Below are 25,587 nucleotides of genomic sequence, written 5' to 3'. Positions count from 1 at the left end.
TGCATGTGTGCAACGGGGAAAGCAACGAAGATGCGCTTGCCAGCGGCTGTGTGCAGTTGCCATCACAACCTCCCTATAAGCTGCTCCTCGTAAACACCGCCGGTAACAGCTGGGGAGGGATGGATGGAGGGAAGGAGGTCAGGTACCTGCTGATGCTGACCTCATTGTACTGGTGATGATGTCAGCGCTGGCGTGAGGTTTGTGTTCATCGGGTGTTTTTCCCGGTTTGGGTGCAAGCATGCGCTGATGGTGCGGATGTGTGTGTGTGGCTGCTGTGATCTGCTTGTGGGCGCACGTGTGTGTGTGTGTGCGCGCCGACATGTGGCTGCCTTTGTGCCGCGTTAAATATTCATGTCTGCTGTGTGTTTGACCTTGTAGTTGGTCTCGCAGCTTGTTTCTCAGTCAGTTTGAAGTCTCAGATCTGCAGTTGAGGCCAGAGCATGTGTGATTATTTGCTGGAAGACCGGGTTAATCTTTTTTATTATTGTTAATTTAAACCTACATGTACAAAGATTCCATTCCCAGAGTTTGCCCATCTTGAACACTGAGTGTTCATGTGAGCTGACAGAAATTGAACCAAACGTTGTTCAAGTTTCAGATGTTTGAATTGTTTGAACAACGTGAACAGGTAGTGAATTGTGAGTGTTTGTTTCTTTTGGTTTAAAAAACATTCTAGATGAAAATCCTGAGTTCTGTTTTCACGTTAACTGACAGAAATCAAAGCCCAGATATATTTGTTTATGTAGGTTGAACCCTTTAACCCAGACTGTATCACTGCCGATGCACTCAGGCTAGCATACTTTAGAGTACTGTAATTATTCAACTTTTTGCCCCATCATGAAACATCATAGACATCTTCTCCTTCTGCACACCAGGTAAAGGCACCAAATGACACTTCTCAGCTTACGGGAACCATTGGATGTTTTCAGTGCAAATATTCACGTAATTACGGTACTCCAAACTATGCCAGCTAATCCGCGCTCTGGATCCTCTGCAGTTTGCTTACCGAGAGAAGGTGGGAGTGGAGGATTCCATCAACGTCTTGCTCCACAGATCTCTCTCTCACCTGGACTGAGGCAGTGGTGCTGTACACGCCTAACTTCCAGTACAACTTGGAGCTCTCTGGGTCCTGCCCTGTGTCCCCATTGTTATTCCTGTCGTGCTGCTAGAGATGTGAATTTCACATGTAGACAAATAAAAGTACAGTATCTATCTACCTACCTGCCTACCTAGCTAGCTAGCTATCCCCGGGGATTGCATTGGTGTTGAATGGTTAAAGAAGATTCCAAGTGAAAAACGTTTGTGGTCTTTATTCTTTTCTGTCCAATTTGAGTAACATTTCGGGCCAAGACAATTTTCCACCTCAATGGACAATACATAATTTATTCTGCTTCTAATTGTAATCCTAAAAACTCATTTCAGTGTCACTGGTAAACTGAATTCAAACATACCAAACTCAGGGTTTTTTTCACTAAACTTGCTTTCCTGAAAGAACCTCTGGTAAGAAAGGTTGTTTCCAAAGTTGAATCATATAGTTTACATGATAAACCATCCCGGGTGCAGCATAAAACTTCCCATCGCCCTGTGTGAGTCGATTGACTCTTGACTTTTTTTTTCAGTGTGTTAATAAGTTCTAGGCTCATGTTGTGGTGTTTATTCCTCACAGCCAGCATCACTAAATTGTTTCTTCCCCATGGTCTTCGCTGGTTGTCGATCTCTCCATAATCCGATATACAGTATTTGGCAAAATTACAGCGAAGGATTATCCTCATTGAAAACCTGATGCTGCACGTTATGTTACAGACTCTCCTCCTGTCAATCCTGATCTGTGTCGTCATGTGATGTCCAGTACATATTAGTACTGATGTGAACTTCTTTCCTCCTGCCTCCTTCTGTCCAGTTGGGGGACTGGGTTTGCGAGAAGATGCTGATGGCGAAGGACACCAGCCGCGACGAGACCCAGAAGCTTCACAAGAAATGGCTCAAGCACCAGGCCTTCATGGCCGAGTTGGCTCAGAACAAGGAATGGCTGGACAAGATTGAACGGGTGAGTGCTGCTGCCGCCACTACCACAGCTGCTGCTGGATTTAGTTTTATAAATAATTCACATGTCAGGATTTTGGGCGACACAAGTTTGGTACTGTCACCTCATAGCAAGAGGTGACAGTGGTTCACTTCCGGGCCTTGGATCTTTCTGTGTGAAGTTTGCATGTGTATATTTTCTACGGGTACTCCAGCTTCCAAGGTGTACCTTTGAATTTCAGGTGTACCCGTGAATTTCAAGATTTTACTGTGCTGAGAAACTGAACCAAAGAGTGAAATGATATGTTGCTGAACTCTTCCAATGATTCAGAGTAGAGCAAACGAACAAAGGTTTGACCACAGCACAAGACGCTTAGTAAGCGTTAGTAACACACATCTTCTCCATTGATTTGTCCAATCGTCCAAATGAACCCTGGATTTGGAATTCTCCGGTCTCGGCTCCACATACTTTCTGTATCGTGGTGTCATGGCCCCTCCTCCTGACCTCCAGGCTTCAGCCTCTTCCCCTGAAAACAACATTGTTGAACTACAGCCTGTCGAGTCATTCCTAATGGATCCATTTGTATGCAAATGGATGCAGTGCCGAAGAAGGCGGAGGAAAAAAAGACATAGACATTGTCTGAGACACCGTATGCTACAAACTCTGATCAGCTGCAAAGAACTTTTGTTTCCTGACTCAGAATATAACATGTATGTGCAGTTGGCTGATGACGACAGCCTGCCGCCGTGTCACACACCTTCCTGTGACAAAAATCATTTAAACAAATCTTTTTACTGAAAACACACCTCAAACACCCGCTATGTCGTCCACAGCTGTCACATCTGTCGCGTTATTGCAGTTAAAAAAACAAAAACCTTGAGTGTTTATGGCCCTTAATGAAAGTGGCACAGTTGTCTCACACTGAGAGGTTCATCGATCACACCCCCAGATGGACCTGGGTGAGCCACGGTCAACCCGTCGCTGTCTCGCCTCCACGCCGTTACCCTGGGCTGTTGTTCACACCTCTGACATATATCCGTGTGTGGTAAACTCATTACCAGCCACATGTTCTCAGGATATGTCACAGCTATTTTCAGTCTCATTTGATCGTAGAATGTGTGTTTGACCTGGGAAAGACACTGAAGGTGAATATCAATGCAAGATGGATGCACTTTGTCATGGTGGCATTTCTGGAGAATTAAATGTACGTGTAAAAATAGATAGAAAGATGGATGGATGGATGGATAGACGTGAGTTCCAGCTTGTGGCTGCAACGTGTGTAACTGCAGCCAATGAGGCGTCGCTGTCATGATGTCAGTGATGTGATGAGAGACTGTGCGATTAACTCTTTATTTACTGAACACAATCTATGTCCTTTTGTGTCTTCTACTGTCACTTTCATGTAGATATAAATCTTATCAGGATCTAAAAGACGTTTCTAGAAACTAATTTAGCTGCCAAACTCGTCTTCAGTCTTCTCGTTCATTTTCCTGATTAACTCTCCAGGCTTCAATTTGTTTTTGCTTGGGTGTGTGCTGAGCTCAAGTTGCAGATTGCGTTGGGTACAGGTTGCATTGGCAGACAGACTGCCTTTACGTTCTGAAGTATTTTGTGTGTGTGCCAGTAATCGGGTTTGGTGGGATCTGAACTGAAGATTAATATTTCCATGTTGCGTCACAAATATTGCCTTTGGATCTGCACGGTTAGCATTAGCGATGCACAGTCAGAACAGAAGAATAGGAGGATGAGTAATGAACAGACCAGTGAGCCTGATTAGTTCAGTCCTCACGTGACCTCTGATTGGATGAAACGACTCTGAACGACTCACTCATGTCCTGGTGGTGTTTCTGTGCTCGCGTCCTCTGAGATGCTCCGGTCTATTTCTGCCATCGTGGAAGAACCCATCTCTGCACGCTGTGTTTGGGAAAGCTTCAGCCATCTGTGTGTGTGTTTTAATGCTTTAATGTGTCTAATGGCTTGATGGGAACAGATCACATTTGTCTCGTCACATAAGTTTATCTTCCCTATTGTTAGTGAAAGTGATAATGGTGTGTCTGGTGCTGCATTATTTTCTGTGTGTTAACTCCTTTGTGTGTGTTTTCCTTCTAGTTGTTGGTCTGTAACCAACACATATGTACAACTGCATCACAGCAACATTGACAGACAACTACTCAAACAGTGTGTGTGGACGAGCCGTTGAAATGTGACACAACAGTTTGAACAGAGTCAGATTTCCTTGAAAGGGTCAAAGTTCAATGTGATGCATGAGCGATGTCTCCATGTACCGTCAAGAGAAGTTTGCGAAGCACCACTAGAGGTTGATGGAAAGGTTGATGGAAATAGTGAAAATGAAAAAAATACTTACAGCTGTATGAGGGAGGAGACAAAAACAGGAACAAGGGAACAAGGACAAACTGCAGACAGTGAACACTCTCTGCTTTCTGCTCTGAAATGTTAAGTAAAGGTAATACCATTAATAGATTAAAGAGTACAAGGATTAAAACTTTACAAAACTTTACAATTACAGTATTTGTCACATGGTCATAAACTAATGATGAAGATTTAGTTCAGCTACACATAACGAACTCTGGAACAGGAAATGCTCTGTGTGCTTTTATTTTGAAGCGATAGGAAGTATCAGTTGTTATTGCGGTTTAACTTGACATCAAATATAACGGTAAATCAAATTTCATCTGTCTCAAACACACTTCAACCACACATCGCTGCGTTGCTCCTGACAACACAGCTGTCATGAACGTGTTAGAGTGATGAGCGAGGTGATGTTACCAGAGCAATGCGCAACAAATAGTTTGTTTTGGAGAAGAGCGGAGGAGATTGATGGCAGGATGGACGCCGAAGACGACTAAAGGCAGTTTGTTGTGTATATAACCACTGTTGTCATTTGATAAGCCCTGCCCACCGATTCTGAACCCGCCTTCATCAGACAGAGACATATAATTGTGTTCATATTTCCAGTCTAGTGATTGGCTGCTCCATCAGGGTGACTGTGAACCGTCTGGAAGCCGTGTTGCTGTGTGTCATTGTGGGTGAGAGAGGGGACACACCAGCAGCTCATGCTTCTGTGTGTGAAGAGTTGAAGCGATACGTCTCCTGTGCTTCAGGCAGTTGCCAGGCAACACCTGCCTCCTCCTCTGCTTCCTTTTCGTCACACAGCTCGTGTGTGAAGGTCATTGCTCCGTTCTGGGAGACAGGAAGTGATGTAACGGGAGGTTGTGGCGCTCCAGCCCACATGGAGATGAAGCCAGATGAACCAGCTGTGCTCTGCAGAGATGAACTTGTGCTGCTGCTGCTCCTGTCACTGCAGGATTACTGGGCTGTAACAGACCCGTTCATCAGCCTGTGGACGTTCCCCGTGGATGATGAGTGTTTCGCACATGGTTCAACTCCATATATAATCATCTCATACATCAGCTCTGTTTTGGAAAATGTAGTTAATTTAATCGTAGTGAGAGTTCCATTGTCAAACATGCTTGTAATATGAATAGTTTGATATAAGACAAAGCTAAAAATATATTAACTTTTAAGCAGTGCATGCTTGCACCTCTGCACTCCTGCTTTCCTTTTCATTTGAATTTTAATTTGACAAAAACCTGTAGTTTTAATTGGCCTGTGTATGGTTTGCATGCTCTCTTGTGTCTGCATGGGTTCTCTCCTGGTACTCTGGCTTCCTCCACCTCCAAAAGCATGCTGTGGTTAATCAGTTACTCGAAATTGCCCATAGGTGTGAATGGTTGTCTGTCTTTCCATTTTGCTCTGGTGACTTATCCAGGGAGCAGCCCTAAAGGTTCTGCTTGTGAGAGTTTGTCATGTTTTTCTTTCCATGTATTATTGTGTGTTTGTAAAAAACTGTGTCTTAGCCGGTCAATGGTCAAAGTGCAGTGAGTGTTTTTGTCCTCGGACGCCTGAAGTCAGTTTCACTATCTGATGCTCTCAGGACTGAAAATGTAGTGGAGGAGTTCAGACACACTAAAAAGCTCCAGTTTGTGCTTTTCTTCTTGTCGTCCTGCAGTCAAAAGTGATGCTTTTACTGCAGAACAAAGAAGGTTCTGGAAAACCAGGCAACTAATGCATGTTTGTGTGTGTGTGTGAGTGAGTGTGAGTGATTTAAAGTTACACAATAACCTCTTGGTCTTGTACACTGATGATGCAGTGAGCAGCAGGATGGTGAATAGCTTAATTACTGTACAAAAACTTGTTCTATCATAATAATTGCAATTATTATAGTTATAATTACCATAATAATAGACATGTGAAGTTCTCTCAGGAGATAAAAATAAAGTATCTATCTATACTAAATACAGAAAGAACAGATTGAATTGTAATTGTGTTGTTTTCACATAAAAAACAGTAAATAAAAGTCATGAAGTCAAAGTTATAGATGTTTATTGATCAGAAAGTGTTTTTGTTTATGTGATGATTTCACGTAGGATTCAACTGAACACGGGTTTTCAGTTTTTCCTCTTTGTTTGTTCTTGTCGTCTTCTTTTCCTACTGAGACAGTTGGGGGGTTTTCCACTGTGGAGAGATTAGAAGGGAACAGTTCAACTGTGTGTGTGTGTGTGTGTGTGTGTGTGAGTGTGTGTGAGTGTGTGTGAGTGTGTGTGAGTGTGTGTGTGTGTGTGTGTGTGTGTGTGTGTGTGTGTGAGTGTGTGTGAGTGTGTGTGAGTGTGTGTGAGTGTGTGTGAGGTGTGTGTGTGTGTGTGTGTGTGTAATGGCTGTTCAGAATGGGATGAAGTACAAAAGAGGGAACATATATTAAAAGAGGGGGAAGGGTAGTGTGAAGTATTTAATGGAGCATTTTAATACCATATTCAACGCACACACATACGTACATATTCTCTGTCTCCCTCCTTTACATTTTGACCTCATCTGTTATTTGCATTCAAATATTTCTGCCTTCTTATTTCAGAATTTTAATGATTATATATGATGATAATGTAATCTTCATTTATCTCCTTCTCGTCCAATGCAGGAGGGTCAGCATCTGATCCAGGAAAAGCCTGAGCTCAGCCCGGTGGTGCGGAAGAAGCTGGAGGAGATCAGAGACTGCTGGCATGATCTGGAGAGCACCACCCAGGCCAAAGCCCGGCAGCTCTTCGAGGCAAACAAGGCCGACCTGCTGGTGCAGAGCTTACGACAGCTTGGACCAGAGACTTAGCCAGCTGGAGGGTCAGCTGGTCTACGTGGACCAGGGGCAGGACCTCAGCACGGTCAACAGGCAGCTGAAGAAGCTGCAGGTGAGTGACATCAGTCTGGAACTCATTGTCACAGCCGTTCATCCAACGGTCTCTCATACATTTCATGGTTGCAACCGTCTTAGGCTCACAACCTCATCCCTTCACCATTTCACCAGCATCTGACGCTCTGCTCTCCAGCAGCATGTGCCGCTCACAGCTTCCTTTAACCTGCCGCCATTAGTTCTGCTTTCCCCCGTCATCTTCACTCCACGGCTCTGCTCTGGGTACAGTAACCTTCCCTACATGCCCCCGCTCCGAGCCCCCTCCTCGACTGGAATTCTTAAGGCCCATTTATGTTTTTGCGCTGAACGGACGCCAACCCTCCTTTGTAACCTACACAGGCCCTACACCACCGCGAACAACAGAGCTTCTGCGTTGAACAGGCTGGTCTTCCTGGGGTCCTCATAAAATGTGCACTTTGTAATGTAAATATGTAATAATAATAATATGACTAATTTGACTAATATGACTAATAAGTTCGAACAATACACATGTTCATTTACAGACTCCATGATTTATCACATGTAAAAAATGGGAGCAATAAAACATCAGTAACTCTCAAGCCCGATATACTACGGTGCTTTTTATCGAATTACTTTTTAATTCTCAAATTCATAGCTCCTTTTCTTCCCCCAGTTCTCAGTGTTTTTCTTTGTTTCCTTCAAGTGATAGCAGCTGAAAGTAAGCAAATCTTGTTACTAACACTAACTACAACAAGATCAGAATCATTGTTTTGTCTTTTAGTCGTTTCTATTTTCTCGTGAACACAGAAGTCAAATGACGGATACAATCCAATCACGGTAGATTCAGTCTGTGAAGTGACGTCAGGCTATGCTGTACCCCACACCGTACCCTACGCCATACCCTTCTCCGTACCTTACACCATACCCTATGCCATAGACAACGCGTAACAGAAGCATAAATTGGGCTGAACTGAGCAACAACATAGACATCTGCTTCTTATCTTCTTTCCCATGTCTTCTTTCCTCCCGTCTGTGTGTCACTCTTCCTCCTCCATACCTTGCCCCCCGCCCACATCCCCCCGGTCAGAACATGGAGTCTCAGATGGAGGAGTGGTACAGGGAGGTGGGGCAGCTCCAGGTGCAAGCAGCGTCCATATCAGAGCCAATGCAGGTGAAGGGGACGGTTGCCGAGCAACAGGCCGCCGTGGAGGCCAGGATGGTGCGACTGATCGAGCCGCTTAAGGAGAGACGACGGATCCTGCTGGCGTCGAAGGAAGTTCACCAAGTGGGACGAGACCTAGAGGAGGAAATCGTGAGTTTAACATCATCATAGTAGTTTATCACATATGTGTCTTACCATTTATAGTCATAGTAGTTATTTAACACACAAAAATTACACATACATACATCTGTGTGTTGTTTTGGTGGCAGCTGTGGGTCCAGGAACGCCTCCCGATGGCCATGTGTCAGGAGCATGGTGCCTCTCTGCAGGCAGTCCAGCAGCTCATGAAGAAGAACCAGGTAGGCGCCTGATAGGAACAACAGTCTGTGGTGTTCTATCATATCAGGATCATCTGATTTTACAGTGAACATACGAGTCAGTGACTCGCAGTGATGTCATTTCCCGGTGGAAAAAAACATGAAAAAAATGATGAAAAAATATGTTGTGGTATTCCATGTACACCACAGTGACATTAACACTGACAACTGGTAAAGTCCTTCTTGGAAAGCGCAGACCTGCGCCAGGTAGCTCATTTCCTCACAATATTCTAGTCCCACATTCATTTTATGTGCATGAATCATTGATCATCAAAACATGACTTCAGCATTTGGAATAAGGTGGCTTGATAGTTATTAAAAAGAATCTTTTGGAAACTTGTTACAAAAAATCATGCTCTCTGAGCTCTATTTTTTTCATTTTCTTTAAATAGAAAAACAAAAAACGAACCTCCATCCCAGGGTGGGTTCAAACCCCCGACCTTTGGTTTGACAGCCAGACATGCTAACCACTGGTTCACAGAGACACTCCACTGCTGCTGTTGTGCAGTTGTAGACACAGATACTGAAAATGTCCCTATCTCACAATAAATAAGATTCCTTTGTACAGATACAGTAGTTTTTTACATTTTTCTGAAGTAAAACACCACAAGTGGACAAAGGCAAAATTGAAAATATATCATTTACTGTATATAATAGTAATAGTAAAAAATAATAAACATAGTATTTTTTTTAATCATTACAGATTTTTCATCTTCTCATCTTTTTCCCTTGTTTTAATTTCCATTTTTGTTCAACTTAACGCACGCGTAGCTCAAAGTGTTTTACAATTAGGTTGAACAAAAATGGAAATTAAAACAAAGGAAAAAGATGCGTGTGTGTATGAAACTAAGCTATACTGCTATACAATGAATAGAATACAATAGAATCCTTTATGTATAATGACAATAAAGGATTCTTTTCTATTCTGTTCTTTGTATAGCAGTATAGCTTAGTTTCATACACACACGCAGCTCAATCAAGTTGAACAAAAATGGAAATTAAATTAAATTAAATTAAATTAAAACAAGGGAGAAAAGGAAAAGATGAAAAATCAGAAATGATTAAAAGACAGTATTGTAGAGTCCACCTTCCTTTTAAGTCTACCTTCTCCCCTTCGTGTGTGTGTGTGTGTGTCTGTGTTCAGACACTTCAGAGGGAGCTTCAGGGCCACAGGAGCCGAGTGGACGATGTGCTGGAGCGGGCGGCCATCATCGCCTCGATCCGCAGCCCTGAGGCCGACTGCGTCAGGACGAGCCAAGACCAGCTGTCCCAGCTGTGGGCTCTGCTTTGGGCTGAGACGGAAAGGAGGCAGCTGGTGCTGGACGCCATGTACCAGGCTCAGCAGTACTACTTCGACACAGCTGAGGTGGAGGCGTGGCTGAGCGAGCAGGAGCTGCACATGATGAACGAGGAAAAGGGCAAGGTGAAACATCCAGCTCCTGTCATTCAGTTCTGTCTGGCTGATGGCTCACTGCTGGTCTCTGTGTGTTTGTGAGCAGGATGAACCAAGCACGTTGCAGCTGCTGAAGAAACACTTGGTTCTGGAACAGACTATCGAGGACTACGCAGAGACCATCGGCCTGTTGTCGCAGCAGTGTCGACAGCTGCTGGAGATGGGACACCCTGACTGGTGAGTAGAAGTTTAAGTGTATATAAAAATGTACAGAAAAGTAATAATAATTATAATAATGAGATACAAAAATGTTTAGTTGTCTTCTTCATTTTCCTCTTCTTCTTATTAAGGTTATAAGGTTACATCACTGATGATGTAACTTTATCCAGGCGATGTAATGATTAAAAACTTAAAATAAATAATATAATACATATTAAATAAAAATCAGACATGCAGGTATAAGCTCGTTAAAAGCTCTAAATATAAAGCTAAAATCCCGAAAACAAGTGTTGTTGTCGTCATTGGACAGACGTTCACGGCCTGTTTTCCAGACTTCTCTTCACATATTTTCCTCTCCATGTTTGCGCAGTGAGCAAATCAGCAAACGTCAGTCGCAGATTGACCGTCTATACGTGTCCCTGAAGGACCTGGTGGAGGAGAGGAAGAGCCGTCTGGAGCAACAGTACTGGCTCTACCAGCTCAACCGGGAGGTGGATGAGCTGGAACAGTGGATCGCTCAGAGGGAGGTGGTCGCCAGCTCACCCGAACTGGGTCAAGATTTTGAGCATGTAACTGTAAGTGTGTCAGTAGACAAAAGATTAATAATAGACCTGATTTCAAAATCCCACAGGTGTTTCTATACATTTAAGATGATTTTCTTTTGTGCGGAAACGCGGAAAATCACATGCCAACATCTGAATATAAATATGCCCGCTAATTAGCATATAGAGGAATTAGAAATTAATAATGATAATGGATCAAATATTTACAATTTATTTACTATTCGTGATGAGCTAAACCGTTCTTTTAAGTGTACTGAAATCAGTATAATCAGTTAATTAAAAAGATTTATTCAACGTTTTGTTCAGTGATTCATGTCAGTTGACTCGTTTGCAGGGAATGAAGGAATCAAAATTCACCTGCAGCAGTTCACTGCTGCACTCAGTAGAACTGTGAAATGCATGAATCTTTTCAGTAAGTCATTCAGTATAGTTTGTTCACCGAAAATATTTGTTTTTTCGAAACAAAGCATTCGCAAACAGGTCAAGACTGTTTTCTATTACCTATTTATTTTTTTGATTTAAATTTTATAATTACAATTAAATGCAGTAATTTATTCATGTTATGTTTCATGATTCCGGCGGCGTTTTGGTCTCCGTACGTCGCTGCAGGTTCTGCAGGAGAAGTTCAGAGAATTTGCCTCGGAGACGGGGCAGTGTGGGACAGGAAACGGGTGACGGCTGTCAATCAGATGGTGGACGAGCTCATTGACTACGGCCACTCGGAGGCTGCCACCATTGCTGAGTGGAAAGACGGCGTGAACGAGGCCTGGGGCCGACCTGCTGGAGCTGATGGAGACACGGGCACAGATGCTCGCCGCCTCGCACCAGCTACACAAGTTCTTCTCTGACTGCCGAGAGGTACGACTGCAGTACTACATTTAATATCCTTTAACTAACCATCCTGTGTTTTACTGAAGCATTTTGAAATCCAAGCTATGACCGATTTTATGGATCAGTTGTTGCCAAAATAGCTAATTTTGTATTTTTTGTATGGTGTATTTTTGTATTTGGAATCTCTCTAGTATGAACTCAAAATCTCATGAAGAATTGCTGTCTTATTTCTCATCAAAATGTAGCATTTCTTGTCATAGAATCTCTTTACACTTAAAAGACACAGCACCTGAAAAAGTAACTTGTTTTAGACATTTTTCACTTATTTCAAACAAGTTTTTCACTTGAAACAAGCAGAAAAAAAATGCAGGTGGAATATTTGTTTTGTTTGTAGTTAGAAAAGAAAACTGGCTTTCTACTCAAGTGAAAGTTTGCTTGAAACTAGTGAAGATTGTCTGAAAACAAGTTACTTTTTCAGGTGATGATGAGAAAATTAGACATTGTGATTAGAAATAAGGTTGTAAGATTTTCAGTGCATCTTGCAGTGGGAAGGTTTGGTTGGAAACAAAGTAAAATATAGACAATAAAAGCTGGTAACATTTCTTCCCAGATTTTTGCTTTGATATGTTCTTTTCTTCAGGTTTTGACTCAGATTGAGGACAAATACCGGCGCCTCCCGGAGGTCCGTGCTCGTCAGGGTAGCACGGCCAACACCAGCACCCTGCAAAGACTCCTGCACAGTTTTGAACAGGACATCCAGCTGCTGGTCGCACAGGTACAACAACCTCATGACAGGCTGGAACTGTCCCCAGGAGAAATCTCACTAAATTGCACTGATATTCTCCTCTTTTCCTCTTTTTCCACTCTTATTATTCGTATTATTCTTATTCTTATTATTCTTATTATTATTTGTGTATAAAAATAGATTCATATTTTCTTAGCTTTATACATTTTATTTATATGGACAAGATCACCTGGCAAAACAATTTAACCCTTTAACACTGATTTTTGCTACTGATTCACGCTAGCATATTCTGGAGTACCGTAATCAGAAAATGTTGAATGGTTCCTGAAAGCTGAGAAGTTGAACCTCACATCCAAGTTGCTGTCATTCCAGTAATGAGTTGCCAGTTTCTGGCAACAGAGCAAATGGGATTACCAACATGGCTGTTCTCAACTTTCAGGAATCGTTTGATGTTTTATGATCACGCATACAGTCACATAATCATGGTACTCGAAAATATGCTAGCGCGAAAGCAGTGCCGGGGATACCGTCAGTGTTAAAGCAGTTTAATAAAATTAGCGGAGGCAAATAAAACCACGTGCAGTCATACAAATACATAAAAAACAATAAAAAGAATAGGCCATTTTAAACAGGACTGTTTGGACAAGTCCATGCTAAAGACATCAGGTGGGAGGAGGAAGCTCCTGGTGGTCAAATGGACATAACTGTGAATCAGAGACACGATGTGAAACCCCTCCAGTCTAAATGTTTACTCATCGACCCCTTGAAATCCCTCCTGCGCAGGTGCGTCAGCTGCAGGAGAGTGCGGCCCAGCTCCGAACGGTGTATGCTGGCGGAGAAGGCAGAGACCATCGCCTGCCATGAGCACGGAGTGATGCAGTGCTGGAAGGAGCTGCTGACGTCCTGTGAAGAGTGTCGGCTGCAGATCACCACTGAAACAGACAAGCTGAGGTTCTTTGCCGTAGTCCGAGATCAGATCATGTGGATGGAATCGATCATCTGTCAGATCGGGACAGGAGAGAAACCACGGTATTTTATTTGTTTATATATTTTTTACATTTTTTTCTACCTTTTTCTGTTTCTATATTTCTTTTTTATTTCTTTTTGTTTTTACATTTGTTTTTGCTACTGTCTGTGTGTGTGTGTGTGCCCGCGCTTGCGCATACAGGGATGTGTCTTCAGTGGAAGTGCTGATGAACTACCACCAAAGTCTGAAGAGCGAGGTGGAGGCTCGCAGCCAGAGCTTGATGGAGTGTATAGAGATGGGAAAGACCCTACTGGCAGCGAGAAACCCTGCAGCTGACGAGGTGCTTTAGTTCATTAACCCTTAAACCCTCACGGTATCCCCAGTGCTACATTGGCACTAGCATACTTTGGAGTACCGTAATTGCAAGACTATTTGCCCTATTTGAATGGATCCTGAAAGCTGAGTGTCACTCCTTCTTCACACCAGGTGGGGGAACTGAGTGACACGTCTCAGCTTTCAGGAACCATTCAACATTTTCAAGTAGCACAAACAGTCACCTAATTACTGCACTCAAAAGTATGCTCGTGTGAATGTATCTGCAGCGATCCCGTTGGTGTTAAAAGGGTTAACAAACATTTTATACTTTTCTAAAGGGGATTAAACCTTGAATAAAATAGATAGAATAAAACTGAATACATCAGATCAAATGAAGTAGATACTAAGTTGAGTTTATCACAGAAGAAGAAGATCAGCTCAGCTGCTTCAGAATATCTCTGACGTTTAATACTGACGTCACTGATTTTTATCATCAGATCAAAGAGAAGTTGGACAAGGTGGTTGCTAAGCAACGGGAGCTTTCTGAGAAGTGGGACAAGCACTGGGAAGTCTTGCAGCAACGTAAGCAACGTTCACAGCCTCTCCTCAGTAACTGGTGTTCCCTCTTCCCTCTGACGCTCGGCCCGTTCCTTCCTCAGTGCTGGAGGTCCACCAGTTCGCCCAGGAGGCCGTGGTGGCTGAGGCATGGCTCGTGGCCCAGGAGCCGTTCATCAGCAGCAATGAACTGGGCGCGAGCGTTGACGAGGTGGAGCAGCTGATCCGGCGGCATGAAGCCTTCCGCAAAGCCGCTGCCACCTGGGAGGAGCGATTCAGTTCACTGCGGCGACTCACCACGGTATTTGATCACTAAAATGGATTACAAGCACCCGGGAACATAACGCACCAACAACAACTCCAAACACACACACATACAGACAGCTGATTTACACACATGGAAATCTTGTTTCATAACTTGATACTAGTGATGTCAGGATTAATCGAATATATGATTAATTGCCAATATAATAGTCATGCTGAATTTATCCTAAAAATGTTATAAATATTGATAACACTTGTACAACAGGGATCTCTCAGTCCTTATGGAGTCACATTGTATGTGTGTGTTATGTGCAGCTGCTGCAGGAACCTCTCTGCTAATGTGTCTGCTAGTGTTTGCGAATGTGTCCGCTAGCGTCTCTGCTAAATGTGTCAAACATGTCCCACCGTCTCCAGGTATTTTATTATATGTATATAAGATATATATATTCTATATTTCATAATTTCTCAGATATTTAGTTGATTTCCCCAAACTACCTCAGAATCTTGTGGTTCATAAGTTTACATACACCCAGTTGTCTGGCCTATTCAACAGTAAATTAGTTGAAATTAGGTTGTGTCATCATTCATGGAATTATCCCGTTAGTCTGGTGTTCATTCATGATGTGTAAAAGCCAAGGTGTACAAATTATGAGGTATAACAGCTTGACCTTAAAGCTGTGCTGCATTTCGACTTGAGACTTGCAGTGGGAATGTCAAAAGAATACAGCCATGACATCAGGGAGCGAATTGTTGCCTTGCATAAGTCAGGCTTGTCTCTTGGGACCATTTCAAGGCAGCTTGATGTACCAAGGACATCTGTTCAGACAACTGTCCACAAATATAAGCACCTTGGGAGAACAGCTGTAATACCACGTTCTGGAAGGAAACGGAAATTAACATCCACGAATAAAAACCTTTTGGTCAGAAAAGTGAAAATGAACCCCAAGACCAACAAGAAAGCCATCTGCAATGAGTTGGCTGCCTCAGGAACAAATGTCTGTGTCCACGGTCAAGAGAGTTCGGGGCCAGAAAGAAGCCATTACTCAAAGACAGACACAGAAAAGCTTGGCTGAAGTTTGCAAAAGAGCACCAGTATAAGGATAAAGCCTTCTGGAAGAGTGTCATGTGGTCGGACGAAATGAAAATGGTACTGTTTGGGCATAATGACCATCAATACGTTTCCAACAAAAGGGTCAAGCCTTTAATCCCAACAATACCATCCCGACGGTCAAGTTGTGGGGTGGCTTTGCAGCATCAGGAACTGGTGAACTCCATCCAGATCAGTGGAATCATGAGAAAGGAGCAATACTTGCAAATATTGCAAGGAAACCTCAAAAAGACAGCCAAAGCCCTGCAGCCTGGTCGAAATCGGATCTTTCAGCAGGACAACGATCTTAAAACATACAGCTAAAAATTTGTTTCAAAATGGTTTCTGCACAACAAGGTGAAAGTACTGGAGTGGCCTTCACAAAGCCCTGACCTCAATCCTATCGAGAATATGTTGATTGAACTGAAGAAACGAGTCCGTAAGAGAAGACCGACAAATCTGACCAAGAGTTGTACCAAATCTGCCAGGAAGAGTGGCCAAAAATTCCAAAGAATTACTGTGAGAAGCTCATTGATGGCTATCTGAAGCGACTTGATGAAGTTATAGAAGTTAATGGAAATGCTACCAAGTACTAAGCCCAGGTGTATGTACTGTAAACTTATGACCCAGTAAAAAAGCAGTGTTCTGTGAAGAAATATCAGTAAATCTCAAATTATGAGGACTTTTTGCCTTTACTTCCCAAAAGCATTAATCCTAGGGCTTCCTGGATGCTAGTTTAGTCGTGATTCAAGTGTGTAACTTGAACTTAGCATGAGAGTTAGTGTAAGGAACATGTACTATATGTAAACTTCTGACCACGACTGTATAAATGCTTCTTTCTATGGCTTCTTTCTTTGGTTTTTATGAATGTGAAAATTGTAAAATTCTTAGGATATCCCTCCTAAAAGATACACCTCCAAAATCTGACATCCTTTCGTCCCTACTTGACACCCAATATACATCTGTCGGCAGGTAGAGAAGCTGCGAGCAGAGCAGAGCAAACTTCCTCCGACCCCCCTGCTGGGACGAAAAGTCTTCCTGGACCCCCAAGACGCCATACCCAGCGTCTCCACGTTGCCCCGCCTGCCACTGTCCCCCGTCATGAGACAGACCATCTACGAACAGAACGAAGCCAGCACCCCCCCATCGCGCCATCACCTGCCACCCCGACGCCTTCTCCGTCCTCAGTGGGCTCGCCGCCTGGGGTCAACGGTCGCCAACTACACCCCCGTGATGAACGGCTCCAGTTACCGCCATGCTCTGGAGGCGCGGCACGGGGGGGTGGTGGGCGTGGCTGCAGGTCTCGGCCAGCCCGCCCCCTCCTCCATCGCTTCCATCGCTACGGCAGCAATGCTAGTTTCAGCCAATCAGACGCGGAGAGAGCGCCGGTACCATGAGAGACCAGGCAGCGAAGGCCATGAGTCACCTACAGCCGGTTCAGGCGGCGCGGGGAACCAGAGGAGAAGTCATCGCCATATCTGCGGCAACCTAAAATCAAACACTTGGACGACGCTGTCACGCCGCTGCTCGTAGCCAGCCGGCTGGAGAAGGCGAGGGAGAGGGGGTTGGAGCGAGATATCACACTGGGCGAGATGGGGATGGAGAGAGCAGAGGTGGGCAGTGATGGCAGAGGTGGTACTGCAGGAGCCCAGCCGCGGGCCGCGGGGGTCCAAGGCCAACCCGCTGGGCCACGCCGAGCCGCAGGGGCAGACACATGGCCACCACAGGATGGAGCGGCAGCTGTCCAGCGAGCAGCTGATCCAGGCGCGGCGGGATGAGCTGCCGCAGGAGGTGTGGAAGGAACATGCCGAGAGGCGTGAAAGGCGGACATTGGAGCGGCAGACGTCCAGTGAGCAGGAAGGTCACGACAGCCGGCGGAGGGATCGAGACCGACACCGGCTGGAGCGGCAGGAGTCCAGCGAGCATGACACGGTGAAGGAGCATTCAGACCGGCGCTCCGGAGGAGGGTGAGCGTTCAAATCCGAAGAGCATTATCTGAAAGTGACGATCATCACCCAGCTGATTCGCTTATGTTTGTTCCCCAGAGAGAAACGAGCCACTTTGTTGGAGATCGTGGAGCAGCTACAAGAACGAGAAGCAGCACAGGTCGGTGTCATCACTCTGAAGTCATTTCCAGAGACTTCGGCCTTTGTGATTTGTGTTTATGAAATATTCTGTAAAAATGCACATTCTTACTTACTGGATAATATTAACAAAGTAACTAGTAAATAAACATATCAATGAATGAGAAAACGAAACTAACGATATTCAGGAAATAATACAAGAAAACTAGCTGGTTGCTAACTTGACATGTACAAATATAGTGTTCTGCTAGGTCACAGATGGTACAGTCCATCTGGGGGGTTCTGAAAATCAAATTACATTGGATTTCAATCTTTATTTATAAAGCACAAGGTTGGAAAAGAATGACGAATGGTATTAAAACTAATAATACATCTGTTAAGACCAAAGTAAAATTGTAAATGACAATAAAATGTCAGTAAGCCAAGAAAATATTAGTTCGGTCTAGAGTCTGCTTTTAAAAATCTACATTCTCTGCAGCCCTGAGGTCGTACGGCAGACTCTTCCACATGATACTGTTAGATTCCTCCCCTGGCATGGCGAAGGGAAACTGTATTACGATAGATGTAAACAATGATATTATGAAAACAGCTGTGAACATGTGACACTGGTTTCTGTCCCTTTTGGAAGACTACATCTCCTATGTAGAGGGGTCGGACCTCCCTGGTACCGAACCATGAGTGCATGACTAAAGAATGTGGTCAGGTTAAATCTGACTCATGTATGCTGGCTGACTGACTGGACTCCGCTCCCACAGGCTCGCGGCGAGGTGCCACGCCTGCCCAACGGCCTCCCAGAGAAGTCTTCCCGTCCCGACCGGCCTCGAGCTCGGGACAGACCCAAACCACGCCGCCGGCCACGACCCAAAGAGCCCGGGAGAGACGACGCGGCGTTCGCGAGGTCGGCTCCGGCCCAGAGCAGGCCCAGTGGTCCTGCAGCCTCCAACGCACATGGCTCATCACGAGGGCTTTCTGTTCCGCAAGCTGGACATCGAGAGCCTGAAGAAGAGCACCAACAGGTGGGGTGCTCCTGACGACGGCCGGAGGCAGGATGCTGGTGTCATGGCAACAGACTTCAGGGACTTCTAAAACGTGCGACGTCAAATTGTTCTTGATTGTATTTAAAGTGTTTTTCTGACCGTTGAGTGACCAGTTTTACACTGAAGATTAATTGGAATACTAATTAAGTCTAAGATAAGTATTTTCAAATACTATTTGGACGCTGTGGTTCGTTCGAAACAGATGTTTTCTGAGTCGTGTCAGCGGTGTGTGATGTCAGGCTATAGATGTCTGAACCCTTAGCCAGCATCAGGTAGCCAGCTAATCTTAGCATCGCATGGGTCCCAGTTGTCTGATGCTAATGTTTATTTTTTTGTGAAGTCAGACATGTTTGTAAAACTTCTGTGTTCAAACCACAAATTGTTCCAGCATCAGTTTGAAGACTCGAACGTCGTCTGAGACAATTAATGTGGCGGAAAAAACAGAACCGAACCGTTTCGAACGCACTCACAGATGCAACACAGCCCTTTGCTGACTCCCTCTAATGACATCACTTCCTCCTCCATCTTTTGATCTGAGCATGCTAAGCTAACACATTCTGCTCACACTGACATGTTGACCTGGAGCATGACTGACAGTGTTGCCACTACAAGGTTGTAGGTCAGCGACACGCAGCTTCTCAACACAATAAGTGATTTTATACACGTCTGAGAAGGCTTGTGTGTTTTATTACTTGATTCCTGAACAAGTTCCAAACTGTAAACTGAAAATTATCGCGTATATATTTTAATTTGTTTAAATGATTTTATTTTATTTCTGAAACCAATTTCAGCAGTATTATTCTGCTTTTTAACTACCAGTCATTCTGCATTAAAACGTATTAATGGCACAGTAAAAGCTAATTACTGACAGAATTTTTGCATATGAGAACTGAACTGTTCAGCATAAGATAAGATAAGAATGGGGCAATTTTTTTCATAGCAGATATTTAATGCCCATGTGTTAACGCTAACATGAGAATACTCGACTGTGGCGTGTGAACACACCGGTTTCACGACCTTACACACATTCGCAGCAGTTGGACCGCATGCTCTGCCAGTCCTGCATGAAGCTTCCGACACCTCTTGATCGACCACAGGAGAACGACGAACAGTTGGCTGATGATTTCACGAGAGAGAAGGTTCATGGCGAACACTCATGTTCACACTCACACGTCAATTTACATCACTTTTGGGGAAATTTCATTTGACTCACCTTCACTAGAACAATATGAACTACTCACTGTAAAGGACCCATGTGGAGGGTCTGGTGACATCTAGTAGTAATTGTGTTTTCATTTTGAACATTTGAAATCAAATTACAATAAGATGAATAAAAAAGCGAAAGAAATATACAAAAGCTGATAATAATAATACAGATATCACACCAATACAATACAAAAACTAATTCTTTTTCAACTTTTACTTATTGTAATTGCAGTTACAAAAAATTGTTTAGTTTGATTGAAAAAAATGTGAATATTAAATTAAACTTCCTGCACTACTTCCTGTAATGAACCTAAATTCTACACACGTTTAACATCAGTGTTATTTCCTCAGTTGGACAAAACATCCCCAGCAAACTGTTTCCCCAAAAGTCTGCTACGTCTCACACGCACACAGGCACACACACAGAGACAGAGGGACACACGGACACACTTACACAGATTTCCTCAGAATGACCGCCCTGCTTCTGCCAGAGAGACACCAAGCTGCGCTGCCCTCTAGTGGCTGGGCTGCCCTTCCAGCTGTGGATGAATGGACAAATGTCCCACATGTACATGCCCTGTTATGTACATGTTAAGGTAAAGCCTCACCGTTGAATGCCATTGAATGTCCACAAGTGTGAATCTCCTCCAGCTCCTCTGAAGGTTTGCTGGCTGCTTTCCTTCATGTCCAGTGGGTGAGACCAGGTCCTTAACTTTATTCTCCAGTGAGGAGGGAGCAAGATTCAACTTGTCTGATTTTATTTGTGTGCAGATTAATATTCCGTTTTTTTATTTATGTTATGATAGTGGATGGTGCTTCCTGGTGCTTCCTCCTTCTGTCTTTCCACAGAACTACAGTCCCACAACTCACGCTCTTGTAGTAGTATTTTTATTTTGAAGATAAGAATAAGCTAAATTAATAAAATAAATAAAAAATATAAAAAGATGGTATATTATTATTGTTGTTGTTATTGTTAGTGTCCGTAATAATACTAATAAATTATTCTGATCATCAAATGTCGAGAATGTCAAAAAAAAAAAAGAATAAAAGAAGATGACTGAGAGGGAAGAGTAGTGAGAATCCAGTGTCAAACAGAATATTAACCTGCACATACAATATGATCAGTTTTTGTGTTAAAGCCGTGACGTGCATGTGAACACTGCTGAGAGGAAAACAAGTTTGGTTGTTTGTTGGCCAAAGAGCCGTTTAACCAATGGCCTCTCTCTGCTCTCTCCTCCGTCCTCTGCTGCTCATGTCGTCCTCTCTAAGGTAAGTCACATGTGCGCTCCACCTGCTTTGCCTCCAGCTGAATGTAGCCCCGCCCACTGCACCCCCCTTCCCCCACCCCCACCATCCGTCTGTGCGTGCTTCCATCTGTGTTTGTTCAGCAGTGTATTTCCTCCTTTCTGGGCGCTGATCCTTCTCGCCCTCCTACCTGTATACTCTGGACAGGTGAGTGAGGTGTTAGCTTAGCGAGAGCAACGCTGCCGCTCCTGTTGACTCTACATGTCGTCCCCCCCACAACCACCCCCACCCCCTCTCCCCCCATACCCCTCCTCTGCATCTCCCCCCTCCACACCACAGCAGGTCCTGGGTCAACCTGTACTGCGTGCTGAACAAAGGGGAGATGGGCTTCTACAAGGACGCTAAAAACACCAGTGCGCCATACAACAACGAGCCTCTGCTCAGCCTGTCCCACTGCCACTGTGACGTCACCAACGGCTACAAGAAGAAGAAGAACGTCTTCACACTCAAGTAGGTCCTTCATCTCCACTGGGACGACGTCCAAGCAGAGAGCTTATTTCACTCCGTCATCGACCGAAACGTGTGAAAACTTATGCTGAATTGGCACCATGGCAACAAATCTGGAGCATCTATCTGGTCAGGATTGAAGTCTCCTCGGTTGTTATGGTGCATCTAAAGACGTAACACACGGTGATGTAATTGTAAGTCGATCTTGCGCTTGTTGTTACCGTGTCACCGTTGTGTTGGTTACACGCTAACAACTAGCGCAAGAAGGCCTTTTAGCTGATATGCGTGGTGTTCCACGGGCAACTTCACACTGACAACAAATTCAACCGCTGTGTGTGTACCAGTCACTGAAATGAACAAAAAGACAAGTAAAAACAACGGATTCCATCTTGAACTCTGAAATCCAGGTTCTGATGTGGCTTTTCCTTTTAAGGAGGGTGTTCCATTTGGCAAATTGCTGTGAGCAGCTTGTACAATGAGTTGATTTCAGATGCAGACCACAGGTGGAATGCACTTTTCCCCGACAGGCTGTTCAGCCCATTTTATGCTCCTGTGTCAAATCAATGGCGTAGGGTCAGTGTTGATGCGTTGCCTACGGTGTACGGCACAGCGTAGCCTGACATCCCCTCTCGTTGAGTATGACGGAGGATCCACGTCAAGTGGAAGCAGAAGCAGAAGTAGGACTTTAGTCCCACCCACCTCTGTGGATGATTGGCTGATCTTCCTCAGTTCCTCAGTCACTCATCTCACTGTTCTCTTCTCTCCTCTCAGAACGAAAGATGGCAGCGAGTTCCTGTTTCATGCAAAAGATGAGGTGAGACGTGTTCCGTTCTTTTTCTTTAATGACACATTAACTTAAGTTAAAGCCAATCTCTCTCCGTTCTCCGCTCAGGACGACCTCAAGTCGTGGGTGACCAACATCACCGCCAGTATTTCGGAGCACGAGGAAATTGCCAAATGGGGTCAGCCCCAACCAACTACCTCATCCACTGACGAGGGCACGCGGCGAGAAGGAGTCAAAGGCGACAATCGGTCGGACCGCGGCACTGAGATCATCGAGCAGGCGGAGAAGGAGAAAGGGGAACGCTCCGAGAGGTCGGAGCGAGGCGGCAAATTAGAAGCAAAACGCTCAGAGAAGTCGGGCAAGAAGAAGTGATGGTTGAACTCTGTGAGAAAATGCCGCTGGACGCCAATGCTGCTTGTCCTGCTCATCCTGCTCGCCGCCCCTGAGCGGTGGAGTTTGGATGGAATGTGACACACGGGACGAAGGGAAGGCTCAAGCTTACATCTCTCTCTCTCTCTCTCTCTCTCTCTCTCTGTCTCTCTCTGTCCCGCTCCGTCTCTTGGTCGGGGTCTCTGTGAGACGCTGACGTGTGCCCCCTGGTGACTGCTCTGAGAACTGCAGACAGTGCTAGAGAGAGACGGGCGACGGTGACTTGAAGGCTGGAGTGCGATCAAACGTAGCTAATGCTGTTTGTTTTTTTTCTATGAGACGAGCTGTATCTTCACGTTCTCTGGTCTGTCTGTCCTGTCTGCTGTGTCTGTGTGTCAACTCATCCAACACCAGGTTTCATTCATCCGCAAAAAGACACCGTGGGTTTCCCGTCTGGAGCTGCTGTCTGGACAAAAAAAATCAGGTCTGAGCTCAGACATGGAAAGAAAAATGTGTGTCCAGATGAGAGGATGGAATGGTCTTTGGATTCGTGGTCAAACTGGGAAGGAATCTGCTGGTGGATTCTGGTTCCAGACGTCTTCTCTCCATTCAGCAGCAACGTTCCATGAACTCCAGTGTGACCATGATCAGAAGCTCCGATTCTACATCTGTCTCTGCTTCTGTTGCGTTCATGTTTTTATAGAGGAATTTTTAAAATGTGTGTGTATGTGTGCGTGTGTGAGTCTTTATGTGTGTGTGTGCGTGCAGCTCTCTGCTTCCAGGGTCTCCATAGCTCTCAGGTTACTTATGTTAGCGTGTGCTCAGCGTGTGCTTAGCGTGTTCATATCACCACCCCGCACACCACCCCCAGTCTTCCAGATCTCCTCCACAACACACACACACACACACACACAGGAAAACCTGATGTAAGAACCGGATGGGAGCTGCTGTGGAGCAACAGAGCGTCACACACACCAAATACTGCGTCACTGGTGAAACTCCACGTCAGGACGTCGCATGTCTTTGCTCGGACAGAAATCACCTACTTCCTCCTTCCAGCATCGTCACACGTTTGTTTCTTCTGTCTAGTAACTCACAACGAAGCCATAGACCACAGGAGGATGTGAACTGCTGCATCTTGTGCTGGTCAGGAAGCATTTAAAATCCTATTTTACCATTGTTAAGTTTAAGTTTGTCTTCTATGTGAGCTGGATGGGGTTTCCTGTTCTTTTCTCACCGGACCGTCTGTCTTTGTTTTCCCACCTGAGGATTTTAAATTCTCTCCTGACCTGTGGGTTTGTGTCATCTCAACAGCTTTTTTCTTTCACTTCAACACATTTATGCATCTAATTTAGGTGTGAATGCCAGATCAATGCAAATATTTACATGCATGTTGGACACAACAAAGCCAGTTGAAAAAGGTGAACTTTGAATGAGCTGATGTTTTTTGTTTTGTTTTTTATGTGTTGAGTGACGCTGTCACATCAGGACTCAAGCAGTTTGATAAACCGACTTGCCGTCGCTGCAGACGCACATGGGACAGACCGGCCAGGTCGTGACCTTCACGTAAACTGGGCGTTTGATAGAGCAATGGCTGACGTCTCGCTCTGTCGGTTCGTGTGTGTCTGCATTATTTTTCTTCACGCCAGTCTGTCAGCTGAGATGGAATGATGAATAAAATAACTTTTGGTCTATGAGTTCTTCAACTGTCAGTGTCTTTGAAGTACATTTACTGGAAACACCCAGTACATATTCACACGGCATTTTAAACTTTTTAATTTTCCTATATTTATTGTACTAGTAGGGAGTATCGCATCATTTTCTTTGTAAAAATGTATAGCTTTGAATTCACAACAAAAAGTAGGCAAAGAAGGTGTATTTGCATAGCACATTTCAGCTAAGGCAATTAAAGGTGCTTTGAATAGATGCATTTAAAGAAAATTGAAGGGCAAAACATTAAAATACATTAAAGCACAATAACATAAAACAAAAACAACAAACATGATTAATAAATGCTACTATAATACTATGTTAAAAAAAAAACTGTAGTTTCGCAGTCAGTCCAGCTGGTGGCGGTATATAACGTGACAGTTAACAGCCACACAACACTCACGGTTGAAAAACCGGAAATGCTCACCGGACTCTCTTCACCGGCGCACCGGCTAACCGGAGCTAGCTAGCGACATGTTGACGCGGAAGAAGCTTCAGCGTCTGTTTCATGATTCACCGAATTGACTTTGTTTTACGTTTAACGCGTTTGAATCGGAGTCTGTGCAGAAAATATGGAAGCGAAGTTCGACGTCGAAGTGGTGTCGATGGTTGAGGTCGCTATCCGAGCCACCGTGTCTGTTTTCAGGGACGTTCTGGCCAGAGAGGCGCCAAACGCGGAGCTGGAGGGAGCGACACTCGGGGAGCTCCGGGAGATCGAACACAGTCTGGTGGCTCAGATCCAGAAGGTGCTCGCCAACTGCTCCTCGGAGCTGCTGGAGGAGAACGAAGCCCTGAAGGCCCGAGTGCAGCAGCTGGAGGACGTCCTGCTGAGGAAGGCCGGCGCCCTGGAGCAGGAGCTGCAAGTCCGGGTGGGTCAGCTGGGCCGAGACCTGGAGCAGCTGGAGCAGGAGCTGCGGAGCTTC

The 25,587-nt window shown here is 44.6% G+C and overlaps 1 protein-coding gene across 1 annotated transcript; it reads left to right on the top strand.

Moving 5' to 3' along the window:
• Positions 1-1,912: 1,912 nt before the first annotated feature.
• On the top strand, positions 1,913-22,957 carry LOC144741739 (spectrin beta chain, non-erythrocytic 4-like). Its single transcript, XM_078624243.1, is given in 26 exon segments — positions 1,913-2,047; positions 7,017-7,175; positions 7,177-7,281; positions 8,332-8,556; positions 8,676-8,765; positions 9,928-10,206; positions 10,283-10,413; positions 10,766-10,970; positions 11,568-11,618; positions 11,621-11,728; positions 11,730-11,816; positions 12,430-12,564; positions 13,318-13,368; positions 13,370-13,563; positions 13,703-13,841; positions 14,314-14,398; positions 14,476-14,672; positions 16,695-17,022; positions 17,181-17,335; positions 17,397-17,689; positions 17,768-17,834; positions 18,562-18,722; positions 18,724-18,822; positions 21,637-21,804; positions 22,573-22,615; positions 22,694-22,957. Coding segments are annotated over 26 exon segments (3,942 nt in total). The 5' UTR covers positions 1,913-1,924.
• Positions 22,958-25,587: the final 2,630 nt, after the last annotated feature.

This window comes from Lampetra planeri, unplaced genomic scaffold, assembly GCF_965212315.1.
Source record: "Lampetra planeri unplaced genomic scaffold, kcLamPlan1.2.h2 scaffold_687, whole genome shotgun sequence".
Classification (NCBI taxonomy): Eukaryota; Metazoa; Chordata; class Hyperoartia; order Petromyzontiformes; family Petromyzontidae; genus Lampetra; species Lampetra planeri.
The sequence above is the reverse complement of the archived record's forward strand: the minus strand, read 5'-3'. Positions and strand labels throughout refer to the sequence as shown.